This window comes from Pristis pectinata, chromosome 25, assembly GCF_009764475.1.
Source record: "Pristis pectinata isolate sPriPec2 chromosome 25, sPriPec2.1.pri, whole genome shotgun sequence".
In the NCBI taxonomy this organism is placed as follows: Eukaryota; Metazoa; Chordata; class Chondrichthyes; order Rhinopristiformes; family Pristidae; genus Pristis; species Pristis pectinata.
This window is the reverse complement of record NC_067429.1, coordinates 8,662,746-8,684,196: the sequence shown is the minus strand read 5'-3', so window position 1 is coordinate 8,684,196 and position 21,451 is coordinate 8,662,746. Positions and strand designations below refer to the sequence as shown.

The window sequence follows — 21,451 nt, the reverse complement described above, 5'->3', positions numbered from 1 at the left end:
TGAGCCTGGTGGTATGTGTTCTCAAGCTTTTGTATCTTCTGCCAGATTGCTGGGGTGGGGGGGGAGGGTGGATGTGGGGGGGGAGAAGAGACAATGACCAGGGTTGGTGGGATGCTGTTCGACCCGCTGAGTTCCCCCAGTAGATCGGTTGTTGCTCCAGATTCCTGCATCTGTATTCTCTTGTGTCTCTCCTGAATGAACGCCAACTCCCCTGCCCTTCTTTGAAACAGTGTTGGAGATAGTTTGCATTTATGTGAGAGGGTAGACAAGGCCTCGGTCATACGAAAGAGCACTTCTTCATTGCTGCAATGGAGCATTAGCTTAGGTTTTTGTGTTCAGTCTGTGGCAAACCTTGTGACTCAGACAGAAGAGTTCAACCAGCCAATTCAGTCAAGAAAACCGATTGAAAGTTGAATTTTATTGATAAAACTATCAGAGGAAGTTATACAGTGTTCAAGTTTATTGTCATAGGCATACATACACGGGTATAAATGCCATGAAAATTAGCTTTTTATTACAGCACAGTACATTCCAAACATGACTAACATAAGTTAACATCAACTAACACAATGTAAATTAGCATAAACTAACAATATCTCTTTCTAACACAAAGTGATATTAGGCACTGCAGATAATGCAGAATAGGGCCAGCAGGATAATTTTCGAATGTTGGATGTCTCAGAAAAAATGAAGAGCCTTTGACCTGAATCATTAACTCTGTTTCTCTCTCCACAGATGCTGCCTGTCCTGCTGAGTGTTTTCAGCATTTTCTGATTTTGGTTCAGATTTCCAGCATCTGCAGTTTTGTTTTGATTGTCATTTATAGCAGAGGAGGTCATTTTGCCCATTGTGTCTGTGCCAACTGATATTTAAACAATGACTCATCACTGTGGTTTGTGAAAGGAAGAGGGTGGTTCTTACCCCCTTGCTTACTCAGATTCTACCACGTTTATTGGCAGTTCTTGAGCAATTGCAGCATTTTTGTTGGTTAACAGCACCACCTACAGAATGACCAAAATAAGGAAGTAAATTTCTTAGAGTTTGAAGAAAGCTCTTCCCAGCATTTTAGATTCATAGAAACATACGGCATGGAAACAGGGCCTTCAGCCCACCAAGTCCACGCATCTGCAATGACTCAACTTTACACTAATCATACACCAAACCTAATATGTTATCCTCCCCATGTCTCATCAATTTCCCCCAGATTCTACCACTCACCCTCACGTTATGGTGAATTTACAGTGGCCAAGTAATCGACCAACCTGCACGTCCTTGTGGAAGGAAACCGGAGCACCGAGGGGAAACCTGGGTCACAGGGAGAACATGCAAACTCCAATAGACAGCACTGGAAGTCAGGATCGAACTTGGGTCTCTGGCACTGTGAGGCTGTGATTCTACTAGCTGCACCATTGTGCCAGTCAGTTAAACTATAGAGATGTCTGGCTTTGTTTTTTTTACACTCTTGTAATTCCACTTCAAGCACGCTGACTCCTTGCTGGAAGTTAATTTCATTGACTCCAAATTTCAACTGGGACCACACTGCTGAAATAGTTATTCTGTTGGTACTTATTTAGCCCCTCGGTGTAAGTGATGAGCTGTTTCGACTCCAGTTCTGTGGATCCTGATGAAGCCAATGTGGGACCTGCAGACTCTACAACAGACGGGACAGGAGGTGCTTTGTGGAGAGTTTGGGAGGTGCTACAGTTGTTTTGCGTTTTTGCATGCCATCTCAAATGTTTCTATTCCGTTCTGAGCAGTCATGGGCCAGTGATTCCAATGAGTCTTTCCAAGGAGACTTTGAGTTTGCACTTGGCCTCACCCTGGCATTTGAGGAGGCCAAGGACAGACAGCTCGGTGTGGGAATGGGGAGGGGAATCAAAATGGCTTGCGACCAGGAGCTCTAGATGGACACGGTGAACAGAGCGTAGTGCTCGGCAAAGCGACCACCGCCAGGATGAAGCCAAACACAGACGGGAAGAACAACAGCTCATATTCCATTGGGTAGTCTACAATCCATGGACAATGAACTCCTGCTTCCCCTCTGCCTCTTTCTTTCTCCTTCTGATCTACCCAGGCTCTCTCACCTTTCCAAGCTACCACTCCCACTAGCCCCCATCTCCCAGCTTCATTCCTCTCCCCCACCTACTCCACCCACACACCTACCACTGGATCCCATCCCCCCAATTGTTCCCATCTGCCACCATACCTCTCTTACTTTAGAGCATAGAATGGCACAGGAACAGGCCTTTCAGCCCACAAAGTCTGTGCTGAACACTGATTCTCTTACATAAACCTGTACGCAATCCATATCCCTGAATATTCATGTGTCTAACAGCCTCTTAAATGCCTATATCATATTGGCTTCCACCACTCCACCTGGCAGCCCATTCCATGCAACCACCACCCTCTGTGTAAAAAAATCTTGCCCCACACATCTCCTTTGAACCTTCCCCCTCTCACCTTAAATGCATGTCCTCTAGTACTTTACATTTCTACCCTGGGAAAAGGATTCTGACTGTGTCTATGCCTCTTATAATTTTATAAACTTCTATCTGGTCTCCCCTCAGCCTCTGACACTCCAGAGAAAACAATCTAAGTTTGTCCAACCTCTCCTATAGCTCATACCCTCCAATCCAGGCAGCATCCTGGTAAACCTCTTCTGCACCATTTCCAAAGCTTTCTCATCCTTCCTGTAATGGGGTGACCAGAACTGCACACAAAACTCTAAGTGCGGCTCTGTATGCCATATGCCTTCTTTATCACCCTATCTACTTGCTTGGCTACTTTCAGTGAGCTATGGACTTGGACCCTAAGATCCCTCTGTACATCAATGCTGTGAACGGTCCTGCTATTAACTGTCTACTTTTCCCTTGTACTAGACCTCCCAAAAACGCTTCACACTTGCTTGGATTAAACTTCATCTGTCATTTTTTTGCCAATGTCTGTAACTGATCTACATTCTGTTGTATCGTTTGACAGAGTGGAACACCACTGGTCACAGACCTCCAGCCAGAATAACACCCTACCACCAATACCCTCTGTCTTCTATAGGCAAGCAGCAAGCCAATTCGGAATCCAAACTACCAAGTCATTGTGGATCCCATGCATCTTAACCTTCTGGATCAGCTTACCATGACGCACCTTGTCAAATACCTTACTAAGATCCATGTAGACAACATCCACTGCCCTACTCTCATCAATCACCTTTGTCACCTCCTCAAACACTCTTATCGAGTTTGTAAGACATGATCTGCCCTGCACAAAGCCATGTTGAGTGTCCCTAATCAGGCCATGTTTTTCAAAATGCGTGTAAAACCCATGCCTAAGAATCCTCTCCAATAGCTTCCCTACCACTAATGACAGACTCACTGATCAATAATTTCCTGGATTATCTCCATTTCCTTTCTTGAACAAAGGAACAACATTGGCTACTCTCCAGTCCACTGGGACCTTGCTTGTTCCTAGTTAGGATACAAAATTCTTCGTCAAGTCCCCAGCAATTTCCACTCTTGCCTCTTGCAATAACCTGGGATATATCCCACCAGGCCCTGGGGATTTATCCACCTTGATGCTCTTCAAGAGACCCAGCACCACTACCTTCCTGATCTCAAAATGCACTTGCATATTAGCATGCCCCACACTGCTCTCACTATCCTCCATGTCCTTCTCCTTAGTGAATAACGACACAAAGTACTCACTTCGGAGCTTGTCCACATCCTCTGACTCCAAGCATAAATTCCCTCCTTTATCCTTGAGTGGTCCTACCCGCTTCCTAGTTATCATCTTGTTTTTAAAGTATAAAATGCCTTGGGATTCTCATTATCCTACTTGCCAAGAACATTTCATGGCCCCTCTTGGCCTTCCTAATGCACTGCTTGAACTCTTTCCTGCTATCTCTATATTCCTCAAGAGTCTGTCTGATTTTAGCTTCTAAACCTTACATACAGTTCCTTTTCATTTTTGACTAAATTCCTAACCTCTTTCGTAATCTGAGCTTCCATTACCCTGCCAACCTTGTCCTTCCTCCTTACCAGAACATGCCAGTCCTGAGCTCTTGCCACTTGCCCGATTAACTCCCCCCAGCTCCTGTCTAATAAAATCATAACTAAAAAATCATAACTTAATATAAAATAAATAACTCATAATTTAGTACTTTTCCATGAAGTCCAGACTTATCCTTATTCATAACTATTTTAAAACTTGAGTTGGGATCACTATTCCCAAAATACTCTCTCTCAAATACTCTACCACAAATGAGAGTGTTGCGCACTGAGAAGCTGAAACCAGGAGGATGAGGAAGGAGAGTTTACCAAGGATTCATTATGGTCCCTTCTGTTGTTGGACTATCCACGTACTGTTTCAAGAAACCCTCTTGCGTGCACTGAAGAAATTCTTCCCCATCTAAGCCTCCAGTAGGAAGGAAATCCCAGTCAATATTGGGGAAGTTAAAGTGACTAATTATAACAACCCTGTTGCTTTTTACATCTTTTCATAATCTGTCCACATATCTGTTCCTCTATCGCCTGGTGACTGTCGGGAGGCCTATAATATAATCTCATCAGAGTGACTGTGCCCTTATTTTTGAGCTCTACCCACATTGCCTCAGTGGATGAGCCCTCTAGTACGTCCTCTATGAGTGCAGCTGTGACATTCTCTCTGACAAACAAAAGAGCTGGTCATTGACTTTGGGAAGGGTCATGGTGCACATGCACCTATCTACACCAAGGGTGCTGAGGTCGAGAGGGTTGAGAGCTCAAGTTCCTGGGAGTGAACATCACCAACAGCCTGTCCTGGTCCAACCACGTAGACGCCATGGCCAACAAGGCTCACCAGCACCTCTACTTCCTCAGGAGGCTAGAGAAATTTAGCATGTCCCCTTTGACACTCATCAACTTTTATCGATGCACCATAGAAAGTGTCCTATCTGGATGCATCACGACTTGGTATGGCAACTGCTTTGCCTGGGACCGCAAGAAACTGCAGAGAGTTGTGGATACAGCCCAGCACATCATTGTAAACCAGCCTCCCCTCCTTGGACTCTGTCTATACCTCTCGCTGCCTTGGTGAAGCAGCCAGCGTAATCAAAGACCCCACCCACCTGGGTCATTCTCTCTTTTCTCCTCTCCCGTCAGGCAGAAGATACAGGAGCCGGAGGGCACATAAAACCAGGCTCAAAGACAGCTTCTATTCTGCTGTAATAAGACTATTGAATGGTTCCCTTATATGATGATATGGACTCTTGACCTCACAATCTACACTGTTATGACTGTGCACTTTATTGCCTGCCTGCACTGCATTTCCTCTGTAGCTGTGACACTTTACTCTGTTATTTTTACTCTGTACTACCTCATTGCACTGTGTAATGAATTGATCTGTATGAAAGGTATGCAAGACAAGTTTTTCACTGTCCCTCGGTACAAATGACAATAATAAAACAATACCAACTGAGTTCCTCCAGCATGTTGTGTGCGTTGCTCCGGATTCCAGTATCTGAACAATCTCTGGTGTCTCTGCAGATCCCAACCCGCTCGGTCCGGCGACGGGGAGGTGCTGCTGCAGCTTCCCCTCCAGTCCGGCGGGGGGCGCTGTGGACGGACCTCGGCGCTGTGGGCGGGTCGAGTTGCGTTCAATGGGGATTTGCATTCGCGGCTCCTCCTTTATTCTGATTGGCTCCTCCTCCTGCTCCCCTGCTGCTAATTGGTCGGTTCTGCGGTCCCTTCGGATTAGCTGCGGGTTTCGGGTTCCGACGAATCGCGGGCGAGTTTGTTGTGGAGTGTCCGAGAAGATGGCGGCGGTGAGCGGGAGGCTGCTGCTGAGCTCCAGAGGTGAGCGAGGGGCCGGGCGGGCGGTGGCGCCGCTCGGCCCCCCCCGGTCCCCCGGTCCTTCCGTCCGTCCTGTGGCGCTGGATCCAGTGAGCGCCGGGGCGGAGGGAGCGGGGGCTCGAACCCAGGGGTTCACTGTCACCGCCCCAGATCTCCATCTTCCCGGCCAGTTCCCCCCCCCCCCCAGGCTCCCCTGATGCTGACACCCTCACCCCCAGGCTCCCCTGATGCTGACACCCTCACCCCCAGGCTCCCCTGATGCTGACACCCTCACCCCCAGGCTCCCCTGATGCTGACACCCTCACCCCCAGGCTCCCCTGATGCTGACACCCTCACCCCCAGGCTCCCCTGATGCTGACACCCTCACCCCCAGGCTCCCCTGATGCTGACACCCTCACCCCCAGGCTCCCCTGATGCTGACACCCTCACCCCCAGGCTCCCCTGATGCTGACACCCTCACCCCCAGGCTCCCCTGATGCTGACACCCTCACCCCCAGGCTCCCCTGATGCTGACACCCTCACCCCCAGGCTCCCCTGATGCTGACACCCTCACCCCCAGGCTCCCCTGATGCTGACACCCTCACCCCCAGGCTCCCCTGATGCTGACACCCTCACCCCCAGGCTCCCCTGATGCTGACACCCTCACCCCCAGGCTCCCCTGATGCTGACACCCTCACCCCCAGGCTCCCCTGATGCTGACACCCTCACCCCCAGGCTCCCCTGATGCTGACACCCTCACCCCCAGGCTCCCCTGATGCTGACACCCTCACCCCCAGGCTCCCCTGATGCTGACACCCTCACCCCCAGGCTCCCCTGATGCTGACACCCCTCACCCCCAGGCTCCCCTGATGCTGACACCCTCACCCCCCAGGCTCCCCTGATGCTGACACCCTCACCCCCCAGGCTCCCCTGATGCTGACACCCTCACCCCCAGGCTCCCCTGATGCTGACACCCTCACCCCCAGGCTCCCCTGATGCTGACACCCTCACCCCCAGGCTCCCCTGATGCTGACACCCTCACCCCCAGGCTCCCCTGATGCTGACACCCTCACCCCCAGGCTCCCCTGATGCTGACACCCTCACCCCCAGGCTCCCCTGATGCTGACACCCTCACCCCCAGGCTCCCCTGATGCTGACACCCTCACCCCCAGGCTCCCCTGATGCTGACACCCTCACCCCCAGGCTCCCCTGATGCTGACACCCTCACCCCCAGGCTCCCCTGATGCTGACACCCTCACCCCCAGGCTCCCCTGATGCTGACACCCTCACCCCCAGGCTCCCCTGATGCTGACACCCTCACCCCCAGGCTCCCCTGATGCTGACACCCTCACCCCCAGGCTCCCCTGATGCTGACACCCTCACCCCCAGGCTCCCCTGATGCTGACACCCTCACCCCCAGGCTCCCCTGATGCTGACACCCTCACCCCCAGGCTCCCCTGATGCTGACACCCTCACCCCCAGGCTCCCCTGATGCTGACACCCTCACCCCCAGGCTCCCCTGATGCTGACACCCTCACCCCCAGGCTCCCCTGATGCTGACACCCTCACCCCCAGGCTCCCCTGATGCTGACACCCTCACCCCCAGGCTCCCCTGATGCTGACACCCTCACCCCCAGGCTCCCCTGATGCTGACACCCTCACCCCCAGGCTCCCCTGATGCTGACACCCTCACCCCCAGGCTCCCCTGATGCTGACACCCTCACCCCCAGGCTCCCCTGATGCTGACACCCTCACCCCCAGGTCTCCCCTGATGCTGACACCCTCACCCCCAGGCTCTCCCTGATGCTGACACCCTCACCCCCAGGCTCCCTGATGCTGGACACCCTCACCCCCAGGCTCCCCTGATGCCTGACACCCTCACCCCCAGGCTCCCCTGATGCTGACACCTCACCCCCAGGCTCCCCTGATGGCTGACACCCCTCCCCCCAGGCTCCCCTGGATGCTGACACCCCTCACCCCCAGGCTCCCCTGATGCTGACACCCCTCACCCCAGGCTCCCCTGATGCTGACACCCTCACCCCCAGGCTCCCCTGATGCTGACACCCTCACCCCCCAGGGCTCCCCTGATGCTGAACACCCTCACCCCCAGGCTCCCCTGATGCTGACACCCTCACCCCCAGGCTCCCCTGATGCTGACACCCTCACCCCCCAGGCTCCCCTGATGCTGACACCCTCACCCCCAGGCTCCCCTGATGCTGACCCCCTCCCCCCCAGGCTCCCCTGATGCTGACACCCTCACCCCCAGGCTCCCCTGATGCTGACACCCTCACCCCCAGGCTCCCCTGATGCTGACACCCTCCCCCCCAGGCTCCCCTGATGCTGACACCCTCACCCCCAGGCTCCCCTGATGCTGACACCCTCACCCCCAGGCTCCCCTGATGCTGACACCCTCACCCCCAGGCTCCCCTGATGCTGACACCCTCACCCCCAGGCTCCCCTGATGCTGACACCCTCACCCCCAGGCTCCCCTGATGCTGACACCCTCACCCCCAGGCTCCCCTGATGCTGACACCCTCACCCCCAGGCTCCCCTGATGCTGACACCCTCACCCCCAGGCTCCCCTGATGCTGACCCCCCCCCCTCCCCCAGGCTCCCCTGATGCTGACCCCCCCCCCCCAGGCTCCCCTGATGCTGACCCCCCCCCCTCCCCCCGGCGCCCCCTGATGCTGACCCCCCCCCCCCCCCAGGCTCCCCTGATGCTGACACCCTCACCCCCAGGCTCCCCTGATGCTGACACCCTCACCCCCAGGCTCCCCTGATGCTGACACCCTCACCCCCAGGCTCCCCTGATGCTGACACCCTCACCCCCAGGCTCCCCTGATGCTGACACCCTCACCCCCAGGCTCCCCTGATGCTGACACCCTCACCCCAGGCTCCCCTGATGCTGACACCCTCACCCCCAGGCTCCCCTGATGCTGACACCCTCACCCCCAGGCTCCCCTGATGCTGACACCCTCCCCCCCAGGCTCCCCTGATGCTGACCCCCCCCCCTCCCCCAGGCTCCCCTGATGCTGACCCCCCCCCCCAGGCTCCCCTGATGCTGACCCCCCCCCTCCCCCAGGCTCCCCTGATGCTGACCCCCCCCCCCCAGGCTCCCCTGATGCTGACACCCTCACCCCCAGGCTCCCCCTGACCCCCACCCCCCCCCCCCCCCCCCCCCCCCCCTCCCCCCCCCCTCCCCCAGGCTCCCCTGATGCTGACCCCCCCCCCCCCAGGCTCCCCTGATGCTGACCCCCCCCTCCCCCAGGCTCCCCTGATGCTGACCCCCCCCCCCCCAGGCTCCCCTGATGCTGACCCCCCCCCCCAGGCTCCCCTGATGCTGACCCCCCCCTCCCCCAGGCTCCCCTGATGCTGACCCCCCCCTCCCCCAGGCTCCCCTGATGCTGACCCCCCCCTCCCCCAGGCTCCCCTGATGCTGACCCCCCCTCCCCCAGGCTCCCCTGATGCTGACCCGCCCCCCCCCCCAGGCTCCCCTGATGCTGACCCGCCCCCCCCCCAGGCTCCCCTGATGCTGACCCCCCCCCCTCCCCCAGGCTCCCCTGATGCTGACCCCCCCTCCTCCCCCAGGCTCCCCTGATGCTGACCCCCCCCCCCCAGGCTCCCCTGTTGCTGACCCCCCCCCTCCCCCAGGCTCCCCTGATGCTGACCCCCCCCCCCCAGGCTCCCCTGATGCTGACCCCCCCCCCCAGGCTCCCCTGATGCTGACCCCCCCCCCCCCAGGCTCCCCTGATGCTGACCCCCCCCCCCAGGCTCCCCCCCCCCCTCCCAGGCTCCCCCCCCCCCCCAGGCTCCCCTGATGCTGACCCCCCCTCCCCAGGCTCCCCTGATGCTGACCCGCCCCCCCCCCCCAGGCTCCCCTGATGCTGACCCGCCCCCCCCCCCCCAGGCTCCCTGATGCTGACCCGCCCCCCCCCCCCCCCCCCAGGCTCCCCTGATGCTGACACCCTCACCCCCGGGCTCCCCTGATGCTGACCCCACATAGACACTTGTGTGAAAACTCGGTTATGCTTGGCTGCTGTGCATGTAGTCCAATTGCCCGTTGAGTTTCATTGTTCTTGGCACCTGCATGAACTGGACTGACTTTAAGGAAATGTTTGTTTGATTGTAGGATCCTGAACAATTTCTTGATTTGGACTTTTTCAAAGGAGAAAATAGACTTTGGCCACTACAAGTCTTTGTCATACACTTTTTTGAAGATATAAAATATAAACTGCTTGAAGAACTGCTTGAAGCAGCATTTGTGGAAGCAAAGGGACAGTCAACATTTTGGGCCGAGACCTTGCATTATGTCTCAACGCCGACAATCCCTTTGCCTTCACAAGTGCTTGCTTGATCTGCTGAATTCTTCCAGCAGCTACTTTTTTGCTTGAGATTCCAGCATCTGCAGTCTCTTGTGTCTCCTTGAAGGTGAACCAGTGTGATATTGTTGAAAGATGGTTTCTCCCTTTCCCGGCTCCTCCATCCTTTTACCTGCTGGGGATGGCTAAATTTAGTGTTCTATTAAGCTCATGCTGACTGCTTGAAAGTTTTTTAAAAAATGACATGAAGATGTTTAGCTTCTCGAGCGGTTTATTAAGGTGAAGACTCCTTTTTGTTTTAAAGGGTGGTTTCCATTCCAATTTTTTGTGCGCCATGGATCTAAAGCAGTTACACGCCACCGCAAGCCCATGCACATACTGCGTCAGAAGCTATTGGCTGTCACGGAATATATCCCACCAAAGCCTGCCATCCCGGAAAGATGCATCAGACCCAGGCAGCAGGAAGTTCAGGAGGTGAAGACATTTAGTGGGCATGCACTTTGCTTTAATTAACATTTCTTTCCTCCGTAGTGTGCAAAGTTTTGTAGAGCTTAACCTTGAATATAATCTTGAAGTATATTTTTCATGGAGCAAAGAATTATTTATTTCGTGTCGTCCTTTGTAACAACAGCTGTGTAGGTTGTCTCACCATTCCCTTCAATTTTTGATAAAGAGCAGACTTTGCAATTTGTAGATATATTGCTGATACTGCTTAATCTTTTAAATTGTTGCCCACGTAAGGTAGGGGTGCTTGGTATTTCATCAGTGGCAAAACAAAATAGATATTGGGAAGGCCTTGTGTGGAGATGAGACATTTTCCAGGTGGGTGCTTTGTATGGAACATTGTTCCTACTAAACAAAAAAAATTACTAGAATCAAAAAGATATAAAATAGAGTTGTTTACTTCATCATATCCTTTTTATCACGTATATCTTCTAAATTGTAATTATTTTTTATAATTACAAAAGTGAAAAGGATACAATAAAATAAGGTTTTGTCTGTTTTCTCAGGTGGAATTAAGAAATCAGATGTTACACCTGAACAATATGAATTTCTCTGCCATCAATCTTTTACATTAGAGCTAAAAATGTTTCCTTCTGAAGAAAGCTCTTGGGGAAAATATTCCTTTAGAACAGAATGGAGAGGAAAGACAAATCTATTGAAAGCTATGGATGGGCTGCTCTGTTGTTGGATTTGTGCCAGCAGTCAATTTATGAGCATTGTTTTTGCAGCAAATAAAAGTAGCAAAGACTTGGTACTGTAACTGTACTATGTAACAACAGCTGATTTACAGAAATCTGATTAAAATCATAATTTGTGTATGCATTTCATGAAATGTCAGTCCAGCATGGAACTTTAGCAGTCAGATAAGGATTCAGTGTGAATTAACTGTTCCTGGCTGGGGTATGATGTTAATAATTGTCCTTCATGCTCTTGAGATAGAGGAGAAAAAGCAATCAACATTCTTGATGCTGATAACTATCAACAGCACTGATGGAAGAAGAATGTGTTATTATGATAATATTCCACAGCTTTCTTACAGAACTGTTTAAGGAGCAATCATGCTGAAGCCAACCAGAATTTTATAAAGAGCAAACTAGGAAGTTAAAAATGTCCTAAATGAAGATTGAGGCATTCATGCAGATGAATGTAAAAGTTGGAATATAAAAGATTTTGTTTAAATGCTGTGGAGTTTTGAAGTAATATTGAGAAAATTGGATGGTATACAAATAATGCTAACATTTCAAAGCCAGTCGTTATTGAGCAATTATCGGTTACACATCACTCATCTCAATTTGCTCATTTTCAGTGAGTTTTACAGGAATTTTTCTTGAATATGAAATTCGTTTCAAACTACTGAAATGAATTTCACCTAGCAAATGCTGCAGATGCTCTGGAGGAGCAGCATAACACTGACAACAGCTTCCAGATTTCTGCATTTTACTGTGTTTTTACAGAGGCCAGAAGGTGTTGTCAATTTCATGGTGAAGGGTGTCTGTTAATCAACCTCTATAATTAACTACTGATCCCTTACAATAGGATCTGTCTTGTGCATCTAACAGTGTTTTGCTGGTTATTTTTAGTCAGTGAGACAATGTATAATAATGCTTATACAAACTTCTTTTCTAGCCATCTACCTTAGAGAAACTGATACGGCGTGATGTGGAAATGGCATTCAGAGAGAATAAAATGATTGCAGTTTTCCAGAACAACTCCATCAATTCCGAGGAGCTGAGGCTTCTTCGACATCGATTGCTAAAACACAATATTCGCATGAAATTTTTCCCTAATCAGGTTTGTATTATCCGTATCATTCTATTATTGAAGACATTCATTGAATTTCTTCCGACTAGGTAGTAATACTTGTTTCACTGGACCCTTTTTGATAATTCCTAGGGACTCCTAAATGTATTTTCTGGCTCCTCCAGGAATTATCAGCTCCTGGAGGTTCCATAACACTCGACTATTTTGCCAGTGTGAAGGCTCTCCATATGCAAACCTATCCTATGGTCTGGGCTGAAAATCACTCCTGTAGAAGGATGAAAACTTGGTTCTAAGCCCAAAAACAGTTGCAGCCTCAGCTTCTGAAGAAAAGTATTTGAATGAGGTAATGGGACCTTGCTTCTAGCACTGTACCCATTGAGAAAATAAGGACAAACTACAATCAGAAAAGAACATACCCATTTAGCATGTAAAATTAAAAGTAAACTGAGATTTCTCTGGTATTGCTCACAGGGAGGTGAGACCGAGTTGTTTGAAGGTTGGTTGGAACATGGGAGATAATTGAACTCGGTGAATAAATAAATTCCATACTTTTTCAAAGTTATACATTCCCACTTTGATATTTTCAATGGAAATAATTATAACCATTTTTATAATACAAATTGCCTGTATAAATTACCCTACCATTTCACCCATTGCTATTTCTTAAACAGTCCTTTGGGGTGGAGGATGATTTGCTTCCACTGCAGTTCTGTGGGTTCTCGGGAAACTGATGAAGCCAGCCTAGAATCTGCAGACTCTGCCACAGGTGATCCTTGATGGAGCAGGGGAATGGGTCGTTTGGGAGGTGGTGGACTCTTTCTGCCATTTATGCTGGCTTCTATGTGCTTTTTACTAATGGACTCAAGCTTCTCAATGCCCTCCTAAATACTACTTTATTTTGTTACACATTCAAGGAAGCTGTGAGAACATCTTTGAATCATTCCTCTGTTCACTCAGTCATAGCTGTGGAATATGTTTGTCAGGCATGTGTACAACGTGGCCTGCCCATCAGAATCAACTGAGTAATTAGGGCTTCAGTTGTAGTTATGTTGGCCTGAGAGAGGATGTTGACATTGGTTTGTTTATTCTTGGAATTGGTTTATTATTGTCACTTGTACGGAGGTACAGTGGAAAAACTTTTGCATACCGTTCATACAGAACAATTCATTACACAGTGCATTAAGCTAGTACAAGGTAAAACAATACAGAATGCAGAATAAAGTGTCACAGCTACCGAGAAAGTGCAAGTAGACAATAAGGTGCAAGGTCATAATGAGCTAGATCGAGGTCAAGAGTCCACCTGCCAGTGGAGTTGGAGGATTTTATGGGGACAGTGTTGGTGGTCCCTCTCCATTACTTTGAGGTGTCTGCTTTAGGTAGCCTTAGAAGAACAGGGATCGCTCCTGTCCAGTGGACCATGAGCTTAGTGCCAAGTTTGAGGGCTGTATCTTCAAACATTCTTTTCCTAATATGACCAAAGATTGAACTGGTACGGTGTAGGCAATGGTGAATTTTAACAACAACTTTTGCCTTCATTGAGAAGTGGGTCAAGATATGGAAGTAGTCCATGTTTTCTAGGGTCTTACCATGGGTCTTTATTGTTGGGCGGCAGTGTTGAGCAATGGGGACAATTTGGTAGAGGACCTTTGTGGATATTAACTGTAAGGCATATTCCAACTCCTAATGTGCACATATGCAAATGTAATGTGCATACTACATCTCAATGACCTTGGTTGTGGAGTAGAGTGAATGTAAGTGAACGGTTCCCCATTTGTCCTTTGTTATCTCTGCTTCAGCAGGAAACTTGGTGGGGGTGAGGTGCAGCACTGCAGCCGTAATTGAAAGAAGTGTTGGGGTGGTGACAAAACCTTGTTTGATGCCAATCTGCACTGTGTCATCTGTTTTGTACCTGTTGGTTGAAAACGTTTGAAAGTTTACATGCTTTTGTAAAAACATAAGAACCAGGAGAAGGCCATTTTGGTCCCTCAAGCCTGCTCTGCTATTAGTAAGATCATGGCTGATTTGACCTTGGCCTCAACAATTTCCCACTCTTCTCTTACAGCTTGACTCCCTTGAAATTCAAAAGTCTGTTCATCTATGCCTTTAATATAATCAATGGTATTCCACCTGCACTGCTGTCAGGGGTAGAGAATTCCAAAGACTTATGATCATCTGCAGGAAGAAGTCCTCCCCATTTCCATCTTAAATTGGTAACCTTCATTCTGAAATTGTCTTCTAGTCCTAGACACCCCCACTAAGGGAAACGTCCTCCAGGTATCCACCCTGTAAATATCCAAAGTACATAAATCGCTGAATGTTAACATGCAAATAGAGCAAACAGTTAGACAAATAATATATTGGCCTTTTCTGCAAAAGGATTTGAGTACATGAATAGAAAGATCTTGCTCTAATTATATAGGGCCCTAGAGATACCACATCTGGGATATTGTACAGGTCTGATCTTCCTATCCAAGGAGGAATATGCTTGCACTGGAGGGAATGCAGCAGAGGTTCACCAGAATGATTCTTGGGAAAGCAGGTTTGCATTTATCGAGAGATTAAGCACAGAGGGCCCATACACTCTTGAGTTAAGAAGTGTGCAAACATTTTTATCTGGCTTGACAGGATAAGTACAGAGTTCTCACAGGTTGGGATACCTAGAACTAGGAGTCACCATCTTAAAATAAGGGGTCAGCCATTTTTGAATTCTCAACCCAAGGGGGGGGTTAGGAAGCTCGGTCACTGAGTATACTTGAGGTGGGTTGATAGGTTTTTGGTGGTTAAGGGAATTTAGGGATTTGGAGATAGTTCAAGAAAGTGACTCTTAAGGTAAAACGTTAGCTGTGATGTTATTGAATAGTGGAATAGGCTTGCATGATGGAATATTTAATTCCTGCTTCAAGTCCTCCTCCCTCCAACTCATACTGCCCATACCCTCTAACTTCCATCTTGCCATTTTAACCCTTCCTTCCCTGCAGTGGTCACTCCTCTCCCTCTCTTTTCTCTGACTCTTTGCTCTTCTCCATCTGTACCTTCTCTTCCCTGACTGCACTCACTGGTTTACCAGCTGTCACACTGCAGAACTTTCACTGAACAGATGTTATAACAGTTTGATTTTCAATCCATTTGTAAATCACCATTGAAATTTATCAATACATAGTTTTTCAAGATATTCTTGCGGATGAGATTTTTTTGTAATTTAATGTTTTGGTAATTTCACTTCCTATTTGTTACAGGTCTTAAACATATCTTCATTTAAGCTTTATATCTATGTTCTGTTTTGGTGCTGATCTGGATTTGAGTGGAATGTATGGTTGATGTAGGCCAATGTTTTGCAGACAAACTTTCACAAAGGGAATAATTAATTGACACCAGATTATCTGGTTGTTTATGAGCAAACATTGGCCAGGACTCTACTTTTTGAACAGTGCCCTGGATACTAGTTTGAAACTGGATGTCTTAATCAAAAGATTGTATCTCTAACATGCTCGGTACTGCACTGAAAAGTTGGCCTGGATTATGTGCTTGTGTAGAGTGGGTGAATGCATAAACCTTCTGATTTAGAGGCACTTTGCAAAGACTGTCAGTAAGAACAGTAAAATTAGCCTTGTTGTGTTTCTTTATTGTTTATAGAGATTCCACAGTCAATATTCCATATTTCCTTGCAACAAAGGAGGAGATCATTTGGGCCATTGAACCTGTGCCGGTTCACAGAGCAATTGCATTCCCCAATTAATTTTCCCTGCATCCTATTCTCTCCACATACCCATTGCTGCCCAGCCCTAGATTCTACAATCCACCTACACACCAGGGCCAATTACCCAGCCAACCCATATTCCCTGGGGTGTGCAAGAAAACCGGAGCACTGGGAGGGAAACGTGTGATCACGGAGAGAATGCACAAACTCCACACAGACAGCATAGAGGTCAGGATTGAGGTCAGGTTGCTGGAGCTGTGAAGCAGCAGCTCTTCTAGATGCATCACTGTGCTGTGATCTATTAAAATCAGAGCAATATGTAGGGTACTTCAATATTACAAGCCAGCATAAAAATGCAATCCTTTATGGTGTGGATCAAGTTTACATCTTATTTTACTTCCAACTATTTCTGTCTCAGGTCCTGCGATCATATCTAACAGACACCAAGTACAAGAACCTGCTGCCTTTGTTTATTGGTCACAATATCATTATTGTGAGTAAGGAACCCAAAACAAAAGAGCTGCTCCAGATTGTGCGCAGTACAACTCAGATCACCTTACTAGGTAAGAGCTGCTTTAGAGCAATGGCAGAGCCAGATACAATTGAGAACCTCTTGTTTTTATTTGTAATTTGTGAATTATTCATAGTTAATTTCACATGTTCCATTACTTTGCATGTTTTCTATTACAATGCTTTATTCTTCAAAACAGAAAATATTGTATTGAAGCATCGCCAATATAAATTCCATGGTTGTTAAAATGCATATAGTTGTAGAAACCAAATTACCTTATGGACCAATGATTTTCATCAAAAATTTTCATAATTATAGAAGATTTCAGCCAATTTTGTTTACATGCTTTATTACTGCCAGCCCTTGTTTGTCATGTCTTTAACTGCTGCAAAAAGAAATAAGTGGTGTCAAGGAATAAACTATATTTGAAGATTTACCTTGGTTTTGTATTTGGCTTCCTGATTATCATCTCTATTGCATCTAGTCTGTGGAATCAAAATTTCAGTGATTAGGTGATGTCTGTATCATCTTTGAAATGGATTCCCCAGAGAGTGAAGCAGTTAGTAGTAATTCATTCAAACGTAGATTAGACTTCACACAAATAAAAATGTTGGGATACTGTGTGCGAGTAATTTGTGATAAGACATGATAAATGAAACATTGAGAGAAATGTGACTTTAAAATTAATGTAAGGCTGTGCTGGATTTTCGCATGCTTTCCTGTTGTGCATCACATCTGTGCTTGCTGATTTATGAACTCATGTTAGAATATCTTGGTGCTAAAATTCTCCTAATCTTCAAATTCCTTCATGGCTTCACCCTTTCCCACCTCTGTAACCCCTTCCAATCCTATGAGATCTCTATAATTTCCCCAAATCCAGTCTTTTGCCAGTCCCTAATCATAAATCATTAATGCCCATGCCTTTAACTGCTGAGGCTCTATTCTTTGCATTCCCCCCCACCCCCCTCCTTCTAAGACCTTGAAACAAAACATTTTGTGAGGTTTTTAGGAAGTGTTTGGCCATGTTTTGTTATCTCCCTCTGTGGCCTGGAGTCAAATTTTGTGTGGATAACTCTCCTTTTCAGCATATTAATGATGACAAATGTGTTCTTGTTTTCCCTTGTGTTTTCTGACGTATTGTAGACTGAGGGAGTCTTTAAACTTTTTTTTATATAGTTTATTTATACAGTACGGTAACAAGCCCTTCTGGCCCAATGAGCCTGCACCGCCCACTTACACCCATGTTAACTTACTAACCCGTACGTCTTTGGAGTGTAGGAAGAAACCAAAGCACCCGGAGGAAACCCATGCAGTTGTGGGGAAAATGTACAAACTCCTTACAGACAGTAGCGGGAATTGAACCGCGATCGCTGGTGCTGTAATAGTGTTACACTAACTGCTAGACTACCGTGCCACCCATTGGCAATCCTCCTCCATCAGAAAATCATTTAATTATCAGGATATAGAGGACATTAAAATGAATATCTGTTGATTATACTGTGTTTCCTACACAGGTGCTTGTATTGAAAATGCCCTCTTTAGCAGACAGGGAGTGGTTAAATATTCCAGGCTCCCAGGACTGCAGGTCATTCGTGGGGAGGTTGTAAGTGGGCTGACTCAGATGACATCACAGACATATCAGCTCCTGAACAACGGCCCTGTGCTCCTCACTACTTTGCTGGAGCAATACTTGAAACAACAGAGTGAAGCTGCTACTGGACAGGAAGATTCAACAAAGGTGGAGCTGAAGGAAGCCGAGAGAAGCCAAGGATCTTAGTGCTCACAGAGCATACGGACTAAAAGCAAAGTTTGTATCTCAAAGCTGCAATACTAATAATTAATACTAAATATTCATTCTTATCTTCCATCTGCATATGTTCATTTTGTAGGGTTAAAACGTGGATTGAAGCGGAAATAAATACAAACATTTGTTTGCGCTCAGATGTAAAGAACTATTGAATTATTGGGGGATGCAACAGTATTGTGGCTCCCATCTTCCTCTTCTAAAATGCAGTTTTTGCCTTCTATATCACTGTAAATGGCCTGATCTGTAAGATTATAAATTAAAGCAAATATATGAACACATTATAACACACTAATTTAAAACTGAGTTTTATCTTCCATCTCTATATGTTCATTTTGCAGGGATCGTTTGATCAGTTGTATATTCCAGCTCAATGAGGACCAATTGTGAAATATGGCCCAATGTTTGTGATTAATGACTACAGTTTCAGAGTGTTAGCTAAAGGTGGAAAAACAACGCTGGATATGTGAAAGAGTCGGAAATGCACATCAACATTCAAACTAGAAAGAATGTTGCTGTTTTGGGTTCTCTAAAGGAATATTCTTTATTTTTGGAGTTTATATTTGTGTGCACATCTAGCATTTTCTGCTTCTACCTTTTATGTATGATCCGTGGGTGTTGGTGAGCAGCCTGCCATAATAGTGATTAAGCAACTGTACCATTCTATTACATCAGAATCAGGTTTATTATCACTGACATATGTCGTCTTGTGGCAGCAGAATCGTCTATTACTATTAAATGTCTCGTGGGCTGTGGCTGCATTCCATGATGGGTGTAAATTGACGGATGTCAAAATTTTGGAAATAGACTTTGATATGAACAGTACACAAAGTGCTGGAGGAACTCAGCAGGTCAGGCAGCATCCATGGAAAGAAACAGTCGACGTTTTGGGGCGAGACCCTTCATCAGGACCAATGCTGAACAAATTGCTTAAAGCACTATGCAAAATGACTAATAGTGCACTTCATAAAACAAGATTCTATTATGTACAGTAGTACAGTGGACTCTTTTGTTCATTGGTTTTGCCAATCAAAATGTGGGTGGATGCTTAATTTTCCATGCTCTCTGTTACTGATGTGGAGTTGCTGTAATTGAGCTAGAGAGAGGATAAATAAGGCATGCAGTTCCTGTTATTAATACCCATGCAAGTGTACACAAGTGGACATTGAATAAAAGCAATGATCCACCTTCTGCTTGGCTTGTATAAGAATAATGGGTAAAGCATGTGAAACTTTGGGACCTGGGGGAAGAGCAGGAGGGAGGTAAAGGAAATAAATAGACAAATCTCAATCACTCTTTAAGGGCATTGCTCCAGCAGTCATACCATTTGCATGGATTAAGTTGACAAAATAAATGTTTTTTTTGTGATAACTTGGAGTATTGTAGTGATACTGATTGCCTTACCCATTATCCTAAATAGTTGCAGCTCACGTGATTTAAAAAAAATAAGAATATTAGAAATAGGAGAAGGCCATATGAATGAGCCAGCTCTGCCATTCATTAAAATCCTAGCTGATCTTCTACTTCAGTACCATTTGCAGCACTATCCTCTATCTCTTGCTTCCATTAAAGCTGATGATCTTTGTGTTTTGAATGAACACAGTGACCGAGCCTCCAAGGCCCTCTGGAGCTGAGCTTTCCAAAGGTTCACCATCCTCTGAGGAAATTTCTCCTCTCCATAGTCTTAATTCTCCTCCTCAGCAGAGTCCTAATTCCCCTTCTTGTGCAACTGTGTTCCCTGGTAAAAGACTCGTTAGCCAGCGAAGCATCTTCCCTGTCAGCTCCTTCAAGAAATTTGTTTTGATGAAATCTCCTTTCAGTTTTCTAAACTCTAGAGATTACAATTCCAGTCTACGTGATCTCCCCTCGTGTGGCGAACCTGCCATACCTGGAAACAGTTTAGTAAAATCTTTGCTGCACTCTAGGGTAAGGACATCCTTTCTTGGGTGAGGAGACCAATACTGTACACCATACTCCAGGTGTGGTCTCATCAATTGCTGTCAGACCTCCTTTTCTGTATTCAAATCCTTGCCTAACAAAGGCTAATTATTTCGTTGCTGCACCTGGATGTTGGCTGGGAGTTCACAGGGAGCCAGGTGTGCTTATATATACCTAAGTCCCTTTGAACATCAACACTACCCAATCTTTCACCACTTGATAAATACTCTGCTTTTCTGTTATGAATCCATTCACTTTGCTGCACATATTTTCCCACATTGTATGCCATTTGCTATGTCGTCAATTGCTCACTCCTCTTATTCATATCCCCTTCAAGTCTCTTTATATCCTCTGTATTTGCAATCCCACTAATTTGGTACCACCAGCTAACATGGAAATACAGTATAGTATTTCACTCCCTTAGCCAAATCATTGATGTAGATTCTGAAGAGCTGGGGTCCAAACTCCAAATTTCTGCAAAACTCATCACAGCCTGCCAACCTGACAATGATCCATTTATTCTCACTCCTTGCTTTCTGTCTGATAACCAATTCTCAGTCTGTGTCTGTATAATACCCCCCCATTCCACCTGTTGTAACCGTGTTGCTCATTCTCTTGTGTGGGATGTTATTTGAAAGCCTTCTAAAATTACAAATACACTATATGCCATTGGTTTTCCCCTTACCTATTCTAAAAGTCACACCCACAAAGAACTGCCACAGATAAGCATGATTTTCCTTTTCTAAATCTATTTTGGTTCTGTACATTCCTACCACTATTTTCCTGGATACCTGTTATTACATCCTTAAAATGCATTCCTGTCTGGAACAGGAGAGAGAATAAATGAATGTAAATTCTCTGAACAGATTGAGTTTTATAGAACAGTGGTAATAATTGAATACCGCTGTTTTTAACAATCTACATAGTAATAAGCTATCTTTAAATATGCTTCAACTTTAGTATTTTGTGTGACAATTCACACTTTAAAGCATTTGCAATGCAGTACATGCTTACAGATGTAATTTTATATGCTTCAGTGTGAAGATTACAGCTGGATAGTGTGGTTTTGTTATTGGACTATTGGAGTTTCATGTTGAAATCCTATCAGTTGAATTT

At 46.9% G+C, this 21,451-nt stretch overlaps 1 protein-coding gene across 2 annotated transcripts; it reads left to right on the top strand.

The window, feature by feature from the left end:
- The first annotated feature begins 5,678 nt into the window (after positions 1 to 5,678).
- Positions 5,679 to 19,764, top strand: mrpl10 (mitochondrial ribosomal protein L10). 2 transcript variants are annotated; one of them, XM_052038663.1, is made up of 6 exons: positions 5,679 to 5,825; positions 10,425 to 10,594; positions 12,251 to 12,415; positions 16,501 to 16,645; positions 18,108 to 18,400; positions 18,739 to 19,735. In XM_052038663.1, exons 1-5 carry the CDS (start codon positions 5,786 to 5,788, stop codon positions 18,368 to 18,370), a joined length of 783 nt encoding a protein of 260 aa, XP_051894623.1. In that variant the 5' UTR covers positions 5,679 to 5,785; the 3' UTR covers positions 18,371 to 18,400; positions 18,739 to 19,735. The 2 variants fall into 2 exon arrangements, with proteins under 2 accessions (XP_051894623.1, XP_051894622.1); XM_052038662.1 differs by having other exon boundaries at positions 18,108 to 19,764.
- The last annotated feature ends 1,687 nt before the right edge of the window (positions 19,765 to 21,451 follow it).

Bases quoted from the DNA above. Each gene is read 5' to 3' on its own strand.
- mrpl10 (XM_052038662.1), top strand. From the start codon at position 5,786: ATGGCGGCGGTGAGCGGGAGGCTGCTGCTGAGCTCCAGAG. The intron at 5,826-10,424 runs GTGAGCGAGGGG...TTTGTTTTAAAG, and splicing joins GCTGCTGCTGAGCTCCAGAG to GGTGGTTTCCATTCCAATTT. The intron at 12,416-16,500 runs GTTTGTATTATC...TTTCTGTCTCAG, and splicing joins TGAAATTTTTCCCTAATCAG to GTCCTGCGATCATATCTAAC.